At 40.9% G+C, this 20,960-nt stretch overlaps 1 protein-coding gene across 3 annotated transcripts in view; it reads left to right on the forward strand.

Moving 5' to 3' along the window:
- col14a1b (collagen, type XIV, alpha 1b) overlaps positions 1–20,960 on the forward strand; it is a 130,118-nt gene that overhangs the window by 46,190 nt on the left and 62,968 nt on the right. For all 3 annotated transcript variants that reach the window (XM_074686661.1, XM_074686662.1, XM_074686663.1), the window contains 11 exons: positions 3,536–3,691; positions 3,810–3,929; positions 6,087–6,251; positions 6,619–6,780; positions 8,852–9,021; positions 10,734–10,860; positions 13,893–14,038; positions 16,842–16,971; positions 20,082–20,348; positions 20,431–20,570; positions 20,648–20,780. In XM_074686661.1, the coding sequence (XP_074542762.1) occupies positions 3,536–3,691; positions 3,810–3,929; positions 6,087–6,251; positions 6,619–6,780; positions 8,852–9,021; positions 10,734–10,860; positions 13,893–14,038; positions 16,842–16,971; positions 20,082–20,348; positions 20,431–20,570; positions 20,648–20,780 (1,716 nt within the window). The remainder of the gene's footprint in view (positions 1–3,535; positions 3,692–3,809; positions 3,930–6,086; positions 6,252–6,618; positions 6,781–8,851; positions 9,022–10,733; positions 10,861–13,892; positions 14,039–16,841; positions 16,972–20,081; positions 20,349–20,430; positions 20,571–20,647; positions 20,781–20,960) is intronic.

Below are 20,960 nucleotides of genomic sequence, written 5' to 3' on the forward strand. Positions count from 1 at the left end.
CAACAGGATCTCAGCGGGAATTAGAGACGATGAGGAGCCACACCCTTCACTGTTCATCCTGTGAACGAACAAAAACACCTCTGCAGAAACGTCTCTGTCTGCCAGAGTCGATAACACCTGAACAAAGATAATAACTGATCATTACACCTGTGATCTCTGTGTCCTCGGGATAAAAGATCTCCTCCCTCTGCTCTTTCATCAAACAATGCTCAGATACTTTGTTTCTGTGGATCTGGTGTTTGTGGATCTAGTTTTAGTGGATCTTGTTTTTGTGGATCTCCTTTGATTATTTCTCTGATCTTTTGGTGAAACTCCGCTTCATTCAGAGAGTTTAATAACAGAGAGCAGAGCCACAAACACGTGGTCTGTATTCGCCGCAGACTCTCTGCTGTAGTTTTAACCTTAAAGAAGCATCAGTCACGGCGCTCTACCTTCTCCCGCCATCTGTCCAGGTGCTGCGTCCTCCCAGACGTGCTGTTAAAAAGACGCCGCTCCTGGTTTTTGCCCTTCAGTTTCCAGCACTGACTGAAAAAACATCCTTTCTTTAATCTCTGAATCCTCCCAGGATCCTTTACTCAGAGCCGCTCACCTGGATCCAGACCTGCTCAGGTGGTGGGCTCAGACAGGAAGACTGATGGCGTGGAGGGGCGGGGCCAGCAGAGGCTCAGAGACTCTCTGTGTCACATTTTCCTCCCTGTGATCAGTTATTATCTCAGAGCTGCTCGCTGTATAACGCTCTCTCAGTTTGAGTGTTTGAGCCGCAGCGTGCTCCTAGCTGCAGGTTCGTTTTGCACGGTTTTTGCGCCCGCTAACTGAAGGCCTTGGCGGTCGTTAACCTCCCTCTGACGACTCAGTCTTCCTCCGTCAGATCCTCACACACACACTCGTCTATCAGAGCGAGGAGGAGGTTTGAATTCCAGCACTGCAGAGACTTGTAGGCCGTGATACACTCTTTAGTTCCTGTCAGTGATGAATAAAACCGCTGCATGCCACCCTCCACACACACACACACACACACACTCACACACACACACACACACACCTCCTGATGTTCAACAAGCTGCGACCTGAAACATTTCTCTTATAGATCTGCAGGATCAGATCCAGCAGGGTCAGGTATAGACTCTGAGCGTCGTATGTACGGAGCCTAACGTGTCTGATTAGTCCAGGAGCTGAGACTTCCTGTGAGTCTGAGGACACTTCATGAGACTGGACCTCAGACCTGATGGTCCCCCCCATGTCTGTGGGATCAGGTCTTAGAGGGAGGATTCAGGATCTTCTTCCTGTCTTTATCCTCTCTCAGGAATCTTCTCCTACACTGCAAAAACCTGAAATCTTATCAAGTGTTTTTGTCTTATTTTTAGTAAAAATGTCTTTTTAGACTAAATCTGAGTCACATTCACCTGATCAGTCCAGAAAAACGTCTGATTTTAAGTTATTTAAAGACAAAATGAATTGCTTGTTACACATTCCATTTTCCCGCCTTCGGTGAGTCACATGACCAGCTGCACGGAACTGTCAGTCATTGTGACATCATCGGAACTCTCAGTCATTGTGACATCATCACCAACTGCTGCTCTCTCAGGAGAGAATTTGAAGTTTAGAATCGTCTCCTCATGCTGCCACAGTTTTGACAAACTCTCATTAAAAATCAGATCTTTTTTTGTAGTACGTTTAATCAGGAATCCATCCATGTCATTTTTAAAGCTGTAAGATTTACATTTTTTGTGTAGAGGCCCAAACGCTGCAGCTTGTGTGGAGCTGGATCCTCCTCTCCCATTCATTCTAATGGGGGGAGCTGAAAGAGCTTCTCTGGGTTTCACCAACTTTGAGGGCTCATCATTCAAAAACCGTTTGAGAAACAACAAATTCCCACAGAGGTTTTGTAAAGCAGGGTCCACTCTGTCATCTGAGCAAATTTCAAGTTGATACCATTTACGGCCTAGGAGGAGATACATTTTGTTTCTGGCCCAAAAGTTGGCCAAATTTTATTTTGAAAGGCAATTTGCCAGCTTCCTGTTCAAGATAGGTCAGAGGTGTCTGCATGTAATTTTTGCATATCAATGAGGTGAACATTTTGATATTGGTTAAATCTCTCTATGACATTCCTAATGCCCATGGAAGCCATTTTGGTGTGTCTAGGTGGCGCTAGAGAGCACATTTTGGTATGCTAGGGTCAATTTTTGTACTGTATTGAATTTTTTGGCTGAATCTGAGGTGTGCTTATTTTGGTGAATTTGTTTGCAAGAATTTAAATTTTGCATCATAGTATCTGAAGAAGGTTGTAAGTAGAGTTTCAACATGAAAATAGAAGAAATGGGAATGAGATGAAAAAAAAAAAGAAAATTTATCACAGCAACTAAAGGTAAACGGTCTGTTCATCAGCTGTTCAAAAGTTAAGACAAAATGTTTGCTTTTCTCCACTTTTGACGTGGTCAGCAGTTAGTTTTTGATTCCTGAGCTGTGTTAAGATTGAACCGATGATTTCCGGTCGAGCCTTTCAATGTCACAAAATCCAATGACTCTATTAATCAACTTCTTATTCTTCCGTACATTTTTGGGTCACTTCTCCTCCAACAAATTTTTACAGATTTTCACCGTCCAAAGTTAAAAATGTTCAATATCTTCAGGAGAAGTGTGTGTGAACTTTTCACATTTATAACCTTTGTACTTTTTAAAAAAATCAGCACTTTTCAATGTTTTTTGGCCCATTTAAATGAATGGAGATGATGATCTGTGACGTCATATAGAGTTAGGCTTCTGAACAGAGGTTATAAGTAGGACTGATGCTTGAGTTTAGCTCTGCTCCCTATCACCATGGCAACCACACAGTTGATGATGTCATAAGGGGTTCTGGGGCTCAGCATTTCAACGTCCAGCATTTGCTCCCCTGCTGGAGTCGGACTGTTGGAGCTCCTGGTCTCCCCCCCTCAGGCTCAGATTATGGGATTAAAACAGCTCCTTTATTAATCCAGCGTTACTCCTCAGAGACCTCCCAGCCTCCCTCCGCTGTGCGAGGAGGAATCAGCTGATTGGCGGAGGCGTGTTTGGTAATTCAGTCAGCCTGAGGCGGCGTGCGTCCTGAGCTGGACGGTGTTTATAAATGGACTCCTGTAACCTCGTTAGAGTCTGTGAGCTTCATCACGCCGTGACGAGTGGAGACAAACAACTCCTCCTCCTCCTCCTCCTCCTCCTCCTCCTCCTCCAGGGTTTAATTAGCCTGTTTGAGCTGAATCAGATTAATGAAGCACTTTGTAACACTGAGGGGCCGGAGCTAAACATCAATTGTCCTACTTTAACCGCTCAGGATTCAACCTGTGTGTGTGTGTGTGTGTGTGTGTGTGTGTGTGTGTGTGTGTGTGTGTGTGTGTGTGTGTGTGTGTGTGTGTGTGTGTGTGAGCTGAACACACTTTAATATCAGCGTTTCGTTGATTTGTCTCTCCAGGAAGTGGGTTCAGACTCAGTGACCAATCACACGCGGCCTGAAGCTCCTCTCTCTGCTGTAACTTCCTGTTTCCTGTCTGTGTCTCTGCAGCTGAGGAGTTCATGTGTAAGACTTCGGCCATTTCCGACATCGTCATTCTGGTCGACGGCTCCTGGAGTATCGGACGCATCAACTTCCGGCTGGTCCGGGCCTTCCTGGAGAACCTGGTCCGAGCCTTCAACGTGGAGTTCGACCAGACCCGGATCGGTGAGGGTTTCAGATCCTGTTTTAGGTTTTATTAGTTTATAAAAACTTTACTCTGACGTTTTGTTCTTCCTCCTCCTCCTCCTCCTCCTCCTCCTCCTCCTCCTCTCTGACGGTTCAGGTCTGGCCCAGTACAGCGGGGACCCGAGGATCGAGTGGCACCTGAACGCTCACACCACCAAAGAGGCGGTGATCGAGGCGGTGAAGAACCTGCCGTACAAAGGAGGAAACACGCTGACAGGTAGAGCAGAGCCGGTCCAGACCCCCCCTCAGAGACCCCCTCAGGGCCCCCCTCAGACTCCTCAGACCCCCTCAGAGCCCTTCAGCAGAGCCCTAATGTTTGAAAGCCTGGAGCCGATAAGAGCGGACCAGGAGTCAGGAGGTCAGCCTGGCTCAGGGGAAACTTTCAGAAAAAGGCATCAGAGAAAAACTGCTCTTCATCAAAGTTTGATCCATAATCACCAACGTTTAAAGACAGAGATATGAAAACACTGAGGCTGAGTCAGAAACCTGTAAATATGCAAACAGCTCCTCAGAGAAACTTTAAAAACAGAGTTTCAGATAAAACTGGAGACAAGAAGGAAAGAAGAGAGGAGCTGCTCAGAGCTCGTTATGAGGAACTGAAGAGCTTCAAAACTTTTCACTAACATGAAACTAAAGTTTATTTCATCACGATAAACCCTCACCTCAGGAACCTTTGTGTCATCTGACTCACTAACCCTTTGGTTTCATCTCATTTTGGCTTTTTATCCCAGATTCAGACTTTTTTTCTCATCACTTTGACTCATCTCATAATAACAACCTCCTATCCAAAGATCCAGATTAAAAATCTCATCATCTCATGATTTCAGATTTTTACCCCAGAGTATGACTAATGATATTTCTCATTGTTTCATCTTCGTCTCATCACTTTGACTCATCTCTTGTTAATGACTTCCTTTCCATAAACTGAGATTACAAATCTCATCATCTCATGATTTCAAAGTATGACATGATGATGATATTTCTCATTGTTTCATCTTCGTCTCATCACTTTGATGAGAATCCCTTTGATTTTGACTCATCTCATGAGTAGTGATGGGAACCTTTTACATTTGAAATGAAACAGTACCAACGCCTGGTACCAGGCAATTGGTATCGGTACTCAGCGGGACCAATTTTTGGTACTTTTTAGTGTTTATGTGGTAAAAAAAAATTCAATTTGTGTCATAATAAAGTTTTTTTTTTTTTTTCAATTTAATTAATTGATTAATTTATTCTCCAGTGTATAACCTTGCAATGCTGTGTTCATGTCCAGCATGGAAAATCTCCTACTCTTCCTCTCCCTCACAGTCCCAGGGATGTGTTCAGGTACCTAAACATGGTACCTTTTGATTTTATGTGAATCAGTTCTCGGGACTTTTGACAGAATTCAGTCAGTACCTATTAAGTACCAAACTTAATACCCATTAGTTTAACTTTTCATTTCAAAATGTTCTCATTTTATCTCATAACATCAAGTTTTCATCTCAAAATTACGACTTTTATTTTTACTTTCTATCTCATCATTTCAAGATTTTTTTTGTCATAATTTCCACTTTTGATCACATGATTTGGTTTTAATCTCATTTTTATGACTTACCATCTTTTTTCATCCTGATATGAATTTTTTTATCAAATAATTTTGACTCATTTTTCTTAGTGTTTTATATTTTATATCATTTTTTAAACATTTTGCTTATTATTCTTTTTTTTTATCACATTTTTTTACTCATTTCTTTTTAAGTCATAATTATGAGTATCTCATGATTTTACCTTTTAAATCATAATTAAAACTTTTTATTGCCAAATTTAAACTGTTAATCTCTTTCATTCTCATAATTTTGACTTCTCATCTCAACATTATGAAGTTAATCTCATAAGTAGATTTTTGTTTAATAACTTTGCTGATGATCTCATAGTTTCTTCATGTCTATGATTTTGTTTATTATCTCATTGTAGGACTTACTAAATAATAACTTGGCTTTTTTCATCATGATTTCACTCAATCTCATTTTAATGATTTACTTTGTTATTTAAATTTTTGTCTCTTTATTTTTAATCTTTTTCACCTCAGTATCTCTCACTCTGTCGTATTTAAGGCAGATCATCTCAAACTTCTCATATTTTTATCAGAGTTTTGTCTTTTTTGTCTCATAAACTGAGTCTTCATGTTGTAAATTTCCGCTCAGGGTAGAAAGTGTTTCTGATCCTGATCGAGTTGAACTCCTTCCTCTGAAGTTCAGTGTGTCGTTCTCGTTTCTCATGATCTGATAACGAACGGTGATAAACTCAGTGAAGACGTATAAATCCTCCATCTTTTTGTTTGTGACCTGTGTGACGTCTTCTTCACCTCTTCATCACTTTGCCCCACGTCCAGGTCTGGCTTTGACCTTCATCCTGGAGAACAGCTTCAAACCCGAGTCTGGATCCAGACCTGGAGTTCCAAAGATCGGGATCCTGATCACTGACGGGAAGTCTCAGGACGACGTGATCCCGCCCGCACAGAGCCTGAGGGACGCCGGCATCGAGCTGTTCGCCATCGGTACGTCACGCCAACGCTCAGACCTCAGAGACAGGATTTAGTTCCTGATGTTAACCTGTAGGCGTAGACCCTGATCCAACAGATCCAGGTCTTTGGATCAGTCTCTGAGCTCTCAGCGTTTCTTTAGATTTATCAGCCGTCGTTTGACAGATTGATCTTTTTGGTTTCATTAGAGGCTTCAGCTTCATCCACCTGTGGCTACCAACCCCATGTAAAACTCAGTCCCTTTGTCTCTCCGTCTCTCCATCCCTCTCCATCCCTGTGTCTCTCCATCCCTGTGTCTCTCCATCCCTGTCTCTCCATCCCTGTGTCTCTCCATCCCTGTCTCTCCATCCCTGTGTCTCTCCATCTCTCCGTTTCTCCTCAGGTGTGAAAAACGCCGATGAGAACGAGCTGAAAGCCATCGCCTCCCCCCCAGAGGAAAGTCACGTCTACAACGTGGCCGACTTCAGCGTGATGAGCAGCATCGTGGAGGGCCTCACCAAGACCGTCTGCGACCGCGTGGACCAGCTGGATAAACAGATCAAAGGTCTGAACTGGGTCATGTGACCAAACACCTCCAAACAAAAACCTACTTTCATGGGGATATGAAAAAGTCGACTTCCTGTTGGTTTTGAGATTTGCTTCCAAAAGGCTTTTTGTAGGTCTCAGTGTCAGCTGTTAGGCCACGCCCACTGCCAGCTGTTAGGCCACGCCCACCAAACAAACCAGTGTAGTTAGTCATTGCTCCACTTAAGAGACTCAGAGACTTTGTAGGCATTTCTTTTTTTTTTAAGAGTCGAAATATTGACTCAAATCTCAGAATTCTGGGAAAGAAATTCAGAAATAAGGCAATCAGAATTTATTGAGTTGTTCTTTAAATTCCTGATTCAGAAAAGAAAGTTATTAATTTGGGCTTAAAGCCAAAGTTCTTTCGGGGAAACTCAGGATACCAACCACATTTTTGAAAAACTTTTCTTAATTCTGACTTTTGTGACTAATTCACTCAAACTTCTCATTTTACAGAATTATGACTTTTAAGTCAGATTACAATTGAACAAAAAGTTATCTTGAGAAGTTTAATCTGACTTTGGAAACATCAAAAATTCAAGAAAAAAAATCTGAATATGAGTCTGAATGTTAATGTTGATCCTAAATCAAAGTCAGGATTCTGGGATTAAAGTCAACGTTCTGGAGATATTAGTCAGATTCTGGACTTTAATCTCAGATAATGATGTTTTTCAGAATCAGGAAAAAATTATGTCGAATTTCTAAGTTAGAATCGAAATTATAGAGACTAAAAACTCTGATTTTGTGATTTTCTTGTTTTTTCATTTTTTTTAAAAAAATTTTATTTTTCTGATTTAAAAGTCTTGAAATTTTGAAAGTACAGAAAAAAGAATAATGGATTCTCAGACTTTTATTTCAGGATTTTGACTTTAATTTCAGAAATAAGAATTTAAAGAATTCAGATTTTAATGTTTTGATCCAGAGAAATAAATTCTGAGTCCGAACTTAAATCTCTGGGGATAAAAGTCAGAATTTATGTCACTATTTCTCAAAGTTTTGCTCTCTTTGAATTCAGACTGAACCGTCAGATTGAGTTTGAAAGAAAACTCAAAGATTTTTTCTGCCTCTTCTGTCAGAAACCTGGAAGAAAAGTCAGACAGGGACTTTAATCTCATAATTCTGACAGGATTACGACCTTTTTCAGATTTATGCTAATGTTGAAATTCTAAATTAGTTTCAGCTCTCAGACTTTTCTGTGACTTTTTTTTCTCAGAGTTTTCTTTTTAAAGTTTTCTGACTTTGTTGAATAAAGTTTGAAAGAAAATCAAAAGAAAAAAGTTTGATCTTACTCTCAGACCAGAAATCTGTGGAGAAAAGTCAGAATTTGGGATTTTAATCTGAGTAATCTCACAGGATTATGACTACTCTCAGATTTATGCTGATGTTTAAATTAAATTCGAGGGACTTTTTTTCTCAGATTTATGTTTTTTTTTTCTTCCTAATATTCTGACTTAAATGTTGGATAAAGTTAAAAAAAAATCTAAAATATTAATTTTGTTCTGACTCTTTGACCAGAAGTATGTAGGGGAAAAAAGTCATAATTTGGAATTTTAATCTTAGAGTTTTCCGACTTTTGTGTCAGAAACGTGACAGAGTCTGGATTTTTTTTATTTTTTATTTTTTTACATTTTTTAGGATTTTTTTTTCAATACATATTTATATAAACACAAAGGTCACATCTTACCAGAGTCATTTGCACAATGTTTGATTTTAAAGCATATTATAGGACATCATGTCTCATACAGACCATGACAAGGCAGGAAGTTAGCATGCAACCAAACATAAGAGAAAAGAAAAAAAATAATATTAACAAGAAACAAAAACAGAAAAAGATGGTCACAGTGACCAAACTTTAAATCCCACATGCTTTAAAATGAGAGTCAGAGACAAAAAGCCTGTGATGGTGAAGCGCAGTGAAAGCAGAGAGAGTTATTCAGCCGACAGGAAGTGATGGAGAGTCAGAGTTTGGAGAAACTTCAGTTTTTACAGTTTTTAAATCTGCTCTTTACTTTTTTAATCTGACTCTAACTTTTCTGAATCTTTCCCTCCAGGTGGAGGAGACCCAGCCCCTCCTCCCAGCTCTGTGGCTCCGCCCAGCAACCTGGTGACCTCTGACATCACAGCTCGCAGCTTCAGGGTGACGTGGACCCACGCGCCGGGTCAGGTGGAGAAGTACCGCGTGGTGTATTACCCCGCCAGCGGAGGAGCGCCCGAGGAAAAAGTACCAGAAACTTTTCTCACTTTTCTTCCTGTGACTCCTTCACCGATCCTTCACCGTCTGACGCGTCCACTCAGACTTTTCCAGAAGTTTTCAGACTAAACGTTTCCTGAGCTCCTTCTCGGCGCTCAGAGCTTCCTGTGTGGTGTTAATTGGAGCGACTTTGTTCCTGATTTCCCAGCAGGAAACAGAAAGGTGTTAGTAATCACAGAGGAGTGTTATCAGAGGCTCGTCGTTAGTTTCTGACTGATCTGTGAATGAAGAGTTTTCAGAACGTGTAATTAGGTCATAATTAAAGCTCCTCTGGTGAAACATCCCGCTGCCGTCATGACGACGTTAGAGCCACACTTAGAGCCACGCAGAGGAAACGTTAAAGATAATATTAGTTTGATATAAACTCGTTTATGATTTCAGCTCCAAACACGTCGTTATGATGAAACTCAGAAACCTCAGACCGATCCTCAGAAACACGAGTCAGACTTTGGGTCTGTGGAGGACTTCCTGCTGGACTCTTGAGCTCAGATTGCATCACTTCCTGCTCCTGGTCTCAGGCTCAAAAGATGATAAAAAGATGATAAAAAGATGATAAAAAGATGATAAAAAGATGAATGAAATTTCAAAAAAAATTTGAGAGTTCATTTATAAATAACTCAATAAATTATTGATTAATTAATTAATTAAATGTTACATTTAAAAAAATAATAACTAGATACATGGATAAAAATTCTAACAATTTCTTAGAATTTTATTGAATCAAAAATTAAATTTAAACAAGTTTTTTTAGAATTTCAAAATTTGTTTGAATTAACTATTTCTTAAAAATAGTTTTTGAAAACTTTTAACAATTCAATTTTTGAAATGCCCTGTGGGTAAACCTCCTCAAAAAAAAAAAAAAGTTATAAATAAAAAATAATGAATAAAAAATAAAATTAATTAATTAATTAAAATCTTGTCAATTTTTTGACATTTAAACAAAAAAAGAGAGTTTATTTGTAAAAAAGTTAATAGATTATTAATTAATTAAAATGTTACATTTAAAAAAAAATAAAAATTAAATACATAGATTAGAATTCCAACAATTTCTTAGAATTTTATTGAATGAAAAAATATAATTTAGACAACTTTTTTTTAAATTTCAAAACGTGTTTGACTTTTCTATTTCTTAAAAATATTTTTCGAAAACTTTTAAATTTTTTAAATTATAAATAATAAATAAATAAAGAATTATATAAATAAATAAATAAAGAATTATATAAATAAATAAATAAATAAATAAATAAATAAATATTATAAACCTGGCAGGAAGTCTCCACGCCTCTCAGACCAGTGTGTCGTGCAGCGCTGTGACTTCGCCGTCCGTGTTTATGTTGATTCACCTCCTCTTCTTTTTATCCGCCCTCCCTTTGATGTTTCCATCAACTCGCAGCTGGAGCGACCCCGGTCTCCCCCACAAAGCTAACCTGATCCACTTACTCACAGCTCGGCGCCTGCAGCAACACGTGGAGCATGCAGCGCGGCGTGCAGCGTGCAGCGTGCAGAGCGTGTGGATGCTGGATAAACAGCTACGTTTAGGATGTTTTAACGCTCTCTGACGAGCACAGTGCTGCTGTCAGGAACAAAGTGACTCACGGCTCCAAACGCCAGCTAATTTAACTCTTTATTTCATCACTTCCTGTCAGATCCAGACGCTCACACGGACTTTCTGTGTGTTTCAGGTGGTGCAGGGCTCGGAGAACAGCGTGGAGCTGAACTACCTGAACTCGGTCACAGAGTACCAGGTGGCCGTGTTCGCCATCTACCGCAGCTCAGCCAGCGAGGGCCTGAGGGGGAGCGCCACCACATGTGAGTGAGCGTCTAACGGGGCTGATGGATGTGCTAATTCCTGTTAGCTGAGGCGCTAGTAGGAGACCGCCATGTTTGTTTGGGTCAGTTAACCAATCAGTGGCTTTATTTGGACCCTGAAAGACCTCCTGGTGATGAATTGCTCTGAAACCCTTTTTATTGCCCAAGAGCTCCCCCGGTGGTACAGATAAGTTACTGCAATACTTTTTTTTTCTTTTCCTTTTTTTTGTTTTGGGGGATTGAACACCAATTTGACACTTGTTTAATGTCACCTATCATCTCATCCTTTTTGGGGACAAAGGATGAAAATACTGAGACGTGATCGTGGGGTGTGGTCCAGGTGAATGAAAACAGGGGGGAGTGATGTTCCACCAACTTTGTCTCTAAAGCTCGTCTCCTTCCAGAGTCACCAAATCCATCTGCAGTGAAATAAAGCCACATCAGAACCAGCATTTCAAAAATTACAAAAAAATTCAAAACTTCAGACAATTTTTCGAAATTTCAAAAGATAAATAAATAAATAGATAAATCGTTAAATAATTATATAAAAATTCAAACACTTTTCAAAATTGTATAGATATTTCAAATAAATAAATAAACACAATTTCAAACATTCTTCAAAAATTAATAAATATTTTAAACGAATAAATAAAAAAATCATACAGTGTTTTGAATTTTCAAAAATTGATTGAATTTATTTTTATTTCTTTTAATGAGAAAAATTTTGAAAATTCAATTTTTTTACATGTTTGGAAAATTTTGAAATTCAAAACTTTTTTTTTAAGTTTTGCTGCTTTTTGAAACTTTAAAAATTTTTAAACTTTTGCACATATTTGAAATAAAATGGAATATATGTACATTTTTAAACTCAAATTATTTTTTGAAATATGTGAAAAATTATTGAAATTCAAAAAACTTAGACATCACATGTACATTTTCATTAGTTCAAAACATTTCTTTGATTGGAATTTTTTTTTTTTACCAGATTATAACCATGTATAGAGTTTTATACGGTCATTATATGGTCATTGTTGTCGTACTGCCCTCTACTGGTCTGGTGCTGTGTTGCAAAGACTTTTTTTCTTTTTTACATCTTTGTTTGTTTTGCATATCTTCGTGTGTCCAGCCACAGACAAACGATGAGCCACAGGAAGCTCGTAGTTACCAGGAGCTGAAAGTTCCTGTTCGGCTCCTCTTTGTCTTTTTCCTCCAGCGCGTTGAGTCGTCTCTTCCTCTCATGTCGTGGTCGTTGTTGGAGCCCCTCGTTTTTCAGTCTGGATTATTTTCCTGATCGTTGGGCTGCAGGTGGGGGAGCATTTGTCTGTTCAGGTGAGACACGTTAAAGAATCAGCCGACACGCCGGATGCTGAGATCAGGAGGAGCTCGTTATCTCAGAGCTGTGATACAAACACAGATCCAGCAGCAGATACACGTCGTACTACAACGACCAACGCCGCAGACTGTGTGCGGGCCGTGAACGCCTCACAGGTGTTTCATTATGCACAGGAGCTCTGACAGGACACCTGTGGAGAGCTCTAATTCTGGATCCACCGCCCCAGGCCTCGTCGTGGCGTCTGACGAAGAGCCTGACACGTTTCCCCGGCCTCGTTCAGCCTCGCCATCGCTGATGAATGACGGGGAACTCCTCGCCGTCCGCTGAGGATGGATGCTGAGCTGCGTGTCGACCTTGGACTAAAGTTAATGGGCTTTGGCTGCTGTTATTAGCTGCTGCTGTGGACAGGATGTGGAGCGGCGACGAATGGCGCCAAACGCTGATGAAAGAGGGAGAGGTCGTGAAACAGAGGGCGAACTTCTGAGGAGCCGACCGTCACTGGTTTTTAATATTTCCCTCTGTGTTCGAGTTTTAATCAGCCCAGAAAATCCATTAGCATCTTCAACATGTATGTTCCTGTAACTGAATACGTCAGAGTTTCAGTCCACGCCTGGACGTACAGCCGGAGGAGACCAGCTTCTTTTTGGACTGAAAGAAAAACAGGATTTGATTCTTGAATAAGAAACTCTGTTTTTCATTAATCTCCTAACCAGCTGCTGGATACGAGGCTTAAGGGAGATCCATGGATAATAAAATTTCCTCATCTGTGATCAAATAATTAATCTGTGAACCCTGAAACATGAAGATCCTGTGTCTCAGGTTTTATGATTAAAAACGTTTGTTTCTCGTCCGTTTGATGGGCACCGTTAGCCGAGCACATCACAGCATCATCAGCGTAAACTTGAGCAGCAGCTGTTTTAAATGATGTAGCGACTGTATGTAAAAGATCAAACTCAGTGGTCCCAGCATTGACCCCTGTGGGACTCCATCAGAACCAGCATTTCAAAAAAACAAAACAAAAAAAAAAAAAAAAAAACATAAATTGATTAATAATAAATTGATTAAAAAATAAAAGAAAAAAATAAATACAATTTTAAATTATTTTTTGAAATGTCAATAGATAAATAAAAATTCGAACATTTTTTTTAGTTTAAAAAAATCAAAACAATTTTTTGAAATGTCAATAAAAAATAAAATTCAAGATTTTTTAATTTTAAAAAAGATGAATAAATATTCAAACAATTTTTTGAAATGTCAATAAAAAAATAAAAATGTAAACTTTTTTTCAGTTTAAAAAAGTCAATAAAAATTCAAACAATTTTTAAAAGTTTTAATATATATATAAATTACTAATAAAAATTCAACATTGTTGCCAAATTTTAATGATTAAATAAATTATTAAGAAAAATTCTAACAAATTTTTAAGCATATTTCTGAAAATTTAATTTGACATTTTTTAAAGTTTAACAACTTTTTAAAATTTCAATAATTATTGCATTTTTTGCTAATTATTTGAAATAAAAAATATATAATTTATGTATATTTTTTAAACTCTAATTATTTTTTGAAATATGTGAAAAGTTATTGAAATTCAAAAACTTCAACATCACATGCACGATTTCATTAATTAAAACAAAAACCTCTTGACTGGCTAACTAACTTTTTACTGAATTTTAACCGTGTATTGAATTCCCTGCAGTGGCCCTGCCCATGGTGAACAACCTGGAGCTGTTCGACATCACCCACAGCACCATGAGGGTCCGGTGGAAGATGGCCGCCGGGGCCTCTGGGTACATGATCCTGTACGCACCGCTGACAGAGGGAGACCCGGCTGATGAGAAGGAGGTGAGGAGGTGTGGGGGTGGGGGGGGGTAGCTGCTCGGTGTTAGACGGTGGAGATTATCAGGAAATCTGGAAACCTCAGCTTAGAGGGATTTCAGACGGTGTTATTTTGGCTCCAGTACAGCCGAGAAAACTTTAGGAAGCTGTTTATTTTTTAAAGTTTTTATTGAACTTTCTCAGACATGCTGCTGAGGCTGGGAGCTGGTTCATTAACATGTGCTTAAAGGATTTAAACAAAGTTAAGTGTTGGAGTTTGTATCATCACGGCCCTGGATATCAGTTATCAGCTTCCTTAGCTGCTGATAATCCATATCAGCCCTGAAAAAAAACATATTGGTCTGTCTCTAAACCTGAACCTACAGGTCGTATCAGAATCCACCATGTTTCCCCTCTGCCTGTTGACGCTGTGGTAAAATGGTCCTGTTAGCATGCTAACTCAACACGCTAACACAGGTAGATTCATCAGATCATGGAGAGACTGACAGGCAAGGAAGAGGAAGAGGAGGAGAGGTGTGAAGGACGCAGCCAGCCGTGTGTGTTCCTCCTCCTCCTCCTCCTCCTCCTCCTCCTCCTCCTCCTCCTCCCTGCAGAGCTCATTACTCCTGCCGCCTCGTCCCACTCCGGGCTGAAAGCAATAAAAACAATTTAGGCTCAGGATGGACGTCTTCCAGCGCCAGGATCAGCTCCGAGGCTCCGAGGCTCGGCTGCCTCCTGCTCCGATGGCTTCAGCTCCCTGCGCCGTGTGGGGACTCCTCTGGGCCGGATCCAGAGCCAGATCCAGACCGGTCTGTCTGAGCAAAACGCTTCCAGAGGGAAGATCCTGAGAGAGTCAAAAAAGAGGCTTCAGTGCAGATAAAAGCCCAGAGAAAGGCTCCTCTTCAGACCAAAGGAGGACCCACAAAACAACTCAGACTCTGCTCAGAGTCACTCAACTCAAGCATTTTCATTTATTATAATTTTTATTTTATTTTTTAAATTAACTTTTGGAGTCTCGAAGTGTTGGTTTCACTTTGGGTAGCTTATTTAATATATATATATATAAAAAAGTAATATATTTAAAAATATATTAAATAACTTCCTTATTATTGTTATTGTTATTATAATAATAATTATTATTATAATTATTATTATTTTAAACTAATTTTTGGACTCTCTTAAAGTGTTGGTTTGGCTTTGGGTAGCTAATTTAAGTATATACATAAAAAGAATTGCACAAAATATAAAGAAAATAAATAATAATATTAGATAATATTTTGAAAAGTAATAGTGATAACCATAATAAAAATAATAATTATAACTTTTGTTATTATTTGTTTAAATGTGGCAAACATCAGACATAAAATAATAATAATAATAATAATAATAATAATAATAATAATAATAATAATAATAATAATAATAATAATAATAATAATAATGATAATAATAACTTGGGATGAAACAGGTTATTTCTTGCATCTTGAGTTAAAGGTACAGTGCGTAATTTTTAGCAGCATTTATTCAAATAGACTCGGTAGAAACATGGAAAAATACCCATGAGCCTGTTTAAATCAAAGTTTAATTACCTAGATGCAAAAATCATTCTGTTTTTTATCTTAGTGTGAGTCTTTTATATCTATACAGGATCAGATCTGCCTCCACCCAGTTTCTACAGAAGCTCAGCATGGACAAACTAGAATCAAACATGTTTTTATATTTAACCAGAGGCTACAGGAAATGCATCTGCTGTGCACAAAATAATTTGCAGCTTATTTACTGATCGTCACAGGAGCTTTTGGGGCTCAAAGGCCACCGTAGCTTTACGGACATGAGGGGTGAATAAGGGGGCGTTTCAGTCTGGGATGTTTACACTAGATATCACTGAATAGTTGTATTTCTAATAATATTAAATAGTAAATGATGAATTACTGGGGGTTGAACCCCCCCTTAATGGAGCACAGTTCCTTTAAAGTACCTGGTTCCTGAAGAAAGTTCCTGCTATAGAAGGCTATGACTCTCAGAGGTTTTATCTTTGTTAAATTGTTGAAAATTTCCACAGCTCTGTGTTTCAAGCCACTTCACTCTGAAACGAACTCGATTTGAGCTTTGAGAGCTGCGTTTAGATCAGACCATCCAGGAACTTTAAATAGGAGTTAAAATATCCCAGAACTAAATGTAGTCCCTGGTTGAGGCGGTTGAAAAGCAGAATCACCTGAAACTCGATAAACAATCAGCGAACCCGCTCAACAACGATTTCATTCAGGCTCATTCAGCAGCACAGACTCTGACGCCGTGTTTTGGCTGAATTTCCACCCAGCGCTGAGTAAAATCTGCCTAAATTATGAGGCCTCGAGTTTGGCAGCACATCTGATATTTCTGCAGCTCGGCGGCGATCAGGGTTTATTAATGTGCAGCAGAGAAGGAGAGCAGATGGAGGGACATTTGTCAGCGCCTCCGTTTGGCCAGAGTGAGGGTTTTTTTTATTCAAACATGCGTTTTGTTTTTGGCCGAGGTTAAAGATGGAGGAGTGTGTGTGTGTGTGTGTGTGTTTGTGTCGGCAGCTGCTGTGTGTGTGTGTGAGGCTCGTACTGTAACGCTGAGGCGCTCGCAGTGATGTAAGAGGGCGCAGAAACATCCAGGAGTCGCTTTATGTAACACCGGCCTGATGCTCTGCGTGTCCCGACAGGAAGGAGGGATGATGGAGGAGAGGAGAGGAATGCAGGGAGGAGTTAGAGAGGAGCTGACGACGGAGGTGCTAATGTCTGCCAAATGTGTGTGTGTGTGTGTGTGTGTGTGTGTGTGTGTGTGTGTGTGTGTGTGTGTGCAGGTAAAGGTTGCAGACTCAGTCAACGAGGTGGAGCTGGAGGGTCTGACGCCGTCCACCGAGTACACGGTGACGGTCTACGCCATGTACGGAGAGGAGGCCAGCGACCCCATGACCAGCCAGCAGACCACACGTGAGTCAGGAGCAGCGGCGTGATGATGTCACTCATTAAGGAAGTACACAGTGTCCTCAGCGTGAGGTTTAAGGTCAATAAACTGAGGATCGGCGTTTTATGAGGACGCAGTGTGACGTTATCTGACAGGTGAGATCATCGGCCAAGGTTCAGGCAGGTTTTAAAAACCTGAGGTGTCTGGATGGGTCTGGATCGTTCCAGACTTCCAAAATTATGGATATGATCTCATCAAAGTGTGATTTTCCACCATTTGCCTGGCTGTAATACAGTACTCCCACCACATGGGGGCAGTGATCTGTATGGGCATCCATACCCACACAGCAGACAGATGTGAGAAACATTTCTACCAGGTGTTTTTATTTTTTAAAGTTTGACCACAGCCCATCTGGAATGACTGGGGACAGAGTTTTTGACCTATACTGCAGCCAGCCACCAGGGGGAGCTAAGCAAGATGACATCCAGTTTTTTTTTCACAGTTTATGGTTGAGACAGATGCTGGCACCACATTCTGATTTAGGTTGATGCTTTAGCCCCATAGATGCTTGATGCTAACACCTGAGGCAAACATTTATTTATTCATTTATTGGGTCATAAAGGCTCACAAGTATAACGTACATTCAGTGAGTTTATCAACCAGCTAAAACCTCGTTATAGTGGCTTAATCAATATTATTTTTTTCTTGTATTTGAGTTTATTTTGCTTTTGTTTTTGTTTTTTTCAAACAGAACATAACAAACATTAGAAAGCTGCAAGCAGCGTTGAATGGGCCCTCGCCCTGTGCGCGTCAGTCGGGGTGTGTCCTAGCCGCCACATGTGCTCACCCAAGGCTTGCCAATCAGAGCATGACAAAAATGACATGGCTGCGTCCGGGGCGCAACACTAAACACGTGTGCCTGTTTTCGTGCAGATCGGACAAACTTTAAATTTTCCGAACTTTGAGCCCATTTTGTAGCCACACCGAAAAAAATTATAAAAATTTAATTATTATTATTGCTCTTTAGTGTGTGCAGTTTACTCAGGCCAAGTTTGGAGTTGATAAGTCAAAAAACCAAGGACTAGTTCGTTAAAATACGGAGCCTATAAATCGCTAAATTTCGATGTTTAGGTCCGAATAGCAAAGTTTGTGTTTGGAATTCATGAAAGTCATAACAGACTTTTTTGTAGGGCTGGGCATGCTTATTATACACACCAAATTTCAGGGCTGTAGCTCAAAGTAGCCCAAGGGGCTGCAGTTTTAGGCCCCTAGGGGGCGCTATGGAGCATTCATTTTTTGTGCAAGTTGCAGATTCATAATTTTTTTCAGGTATGTGAATTTTGGGGCCAGGTGCTTTCACGTTTTTTCCAAGTGAAAGGCACGCAATTTGGGGTTGTTTTGGCGGAAACAAATAATAAAGAAAAACGCGGAAGAATAATAATCGCAAGGGTTTCAAAAGAGCTCTCGCCCAACGCTGGTTGGCCGGCTCGGGCCCTAATAAGATCAGACATTACATACACCAAAGCAAACACAGTTTACCGTAAAGTGAGACGCTGGTGTCTCTACGTCTCAGACCTGCTCTCAGAGATCTGGATCAACAGAAACAGACTCAGAGTCTTGAACGCTGTGACCGTAGGACTGAGTTTTCAGAGCTTATCGGTGAGTACGAGGCGTCTCCAGCTCGTTTGATCCAGGTCCCAGAGTTCCCACCCTAAGACCTCAGCCCGGCCTCCTGTTCCCGCTCTCGGTGCTATTTCTTTCACCTCCCCCTGGTTTTCCAGCGCCTCTCAGAGCGTCCCTCCTCTCCCCGTGCTCCCAGAGTCACGGCCACACTCACTAATTCACTTTTTATGAAGTCTGCTTTAGGGTCTGAGGCGTGTGGCTTTAAGGCAGCCCGTGTTTATGTTTTATGGTGTGTGTTCAGCTTTAAGTGCAGGTCAGGCCGGGACACACGAGGAGGGACAAACAGTGGTACGGAGAGCAGAAACAGGCGTGTGACAGAGGAAGTCCTGGCTCTGAAGAGGCGTGTCATCATCAGACCACAGCCGATCGATCCTGAGACAAACCGTCTGAAGCAGCCGTCTCTGTTCCCGCTGGGGCCCGTAAAGCACGTGGACATGTGCGGGACGAGCTCTAATGGGTTTTTCACTGGTGGTGTTTGTTCAGGATCAGCCGTCCTCGTCTCTCTGCCGTCACACGCTGCTCGTCCTCATCTCGTCCTCTTATTTCAGGCCTTCCTCAGTCACTGCGGGGATAAAATGAGCTTTGATGATCACAGCTGGTGAAAGAAAAGGACCCAACAGAAAAAAGGAAATCACTGCTGCATGATGGGAATTACAGATAACTGGGCTGTTTTTATGCAGAATCAGGTGTCATAAATCTCCCTCTGCTCTCTGAATAATGAGTCGACGCAGATTAAACTCAGAGCACTACATCCAGGCTCTTTATCCTCCATTATTTCTCTGCGCCAGTCTTTCCAGGTGGTTTTATTCTCTAATGTTCAGAGGTTTCAGGATTTTGAGGCAGTGATGGATGTAAAAGATGAGGATGAGGAAGATAAGGAGCATGAGGAGGACACCTGCCCACAGCGCCAAAACTACCTAAAGTTGGTTACAGGCCAACAGATCTGATTAAAGAAATAAAGAAATACATTTTTTTCCTAAGATTTTTTTTTAAATCAGTTATTAGGTATTTACTTCAATGAGACCTGCAGATTGGGCACTGTTTTTATTTCATTTTTAGCTTTTTATTGTCAATAAATTTGCAAAAAAAAATACCATGTTTTTTATTTATTTAAAAAATCTGCAAAAATTTCATAAAAAATGGAAATGTTAGAAAAATTAAATTCAAATATTTGCATTAAAAAAATAAATTTAAAAAATTTACAAAAAGTCTCTTTTTTATTAAAAAAAATTGCAAAAATTAGATAAAAGAAAGAAAGAAAAAAAATTGCAAAAATTTCCTTTTTTTTTTTTTTTTTTTTTTTGCTTGGTGTGTATGAGGTTCCTGGTCTTTCTGCAGCCAGGCTTTAGCTGATTCTCAATAGACCTTTAGTCTGGATCAGAGAAGTCCTGGAAAGTCCTGGGATGACGTTTCTTCAGGATTTGATGCTGACCCTCTTTCGTTGTCCCCTCAGTGCCCCTGACCCCGGCCAGGAACCTGCGTTTCTCAGACATAGACCACAGCTCGGCCCGGCTCTCCTGGGACCCGTCTTCCAGGAAGATCATCGGTTACCGCATCATGTACGTGAAGACCAACGGGGTCCAGACCACCGAGGTGGACGTGGGCAGCGTGACCAGCTGGATGCTGAGGAACCTGACCTCCCTGACCGAGTACACCGTCGGGGTCTTCGCTCTCTACGACGAGGGACAAGCCGAGGCCGTGACGGACAGCTTCACCACAAGTAGGACCTTAGACCAGCTGGTCACGGTGTGCCTGGACCACGGTCTGTGCTTTCATGTCTTTAAACCTGTTTGTGTGCATAGAAACCGTCCCTGACCCCCTGGACCTGAAGAGCCACGACGTCTCCACGGACAGCTTCAGGGTGTCCTGGACTCACCCGGCCTCTGATGTGGTCCTGTACAGACTCACCTGGACCCCCACGGACGGAGGAGACAGTGAGGATGTGAGTGGTTTCTCAGTCAGGACCAGGGAAGTCCTGTATAAAGGTCTGTGGATTAAGTCTGGGTCCCTGCTCCTCAGGTTCTGCTGAACGGGAACATCAACACCTACCTGATCACGGGCCTGGACCAGCTCACCGAGTACGAGGTCCTCCTGTCCGCCATCTACAGCAACGAGGTGGAGAGCGACGAGGTGGTCCTGGTGGAGACCACAGGTAGGTCCCCGGACTCTGAGTCAGTCCTGGTCTGTGTCCTCAAAGAGAGGATTAAAGTTTTCTCTGATTCCCGCCCGTCATGGTAACCATGGCGATCTGTGACCACGTACTTCCTGTTCCTGTGTTCGTACACGTTTGTAACGTCTCTGGATGTTTAATCCAGCCCCAGCAGTCTGACCC

The sequence above is a fragment of the Halichoeres trimaculatus genome, unplaced genomic scaffold (assembly GCF_033239565.1).
Source record: "Halichoeres trimaculatus isolate MK-OKI-2021-1 unplaced genomic scaffold, fHalTri1.1 fHalTri1_scaffold_14, whole genome shotgun sequence".
Classification (NCBI taxonomy): domain Eukaryota; kingdom Metazoa; phylum Chordata; class Actinopteri; order Labriformes; family Labridae; genus Halichoeres; species Halichoeres trimaculatus.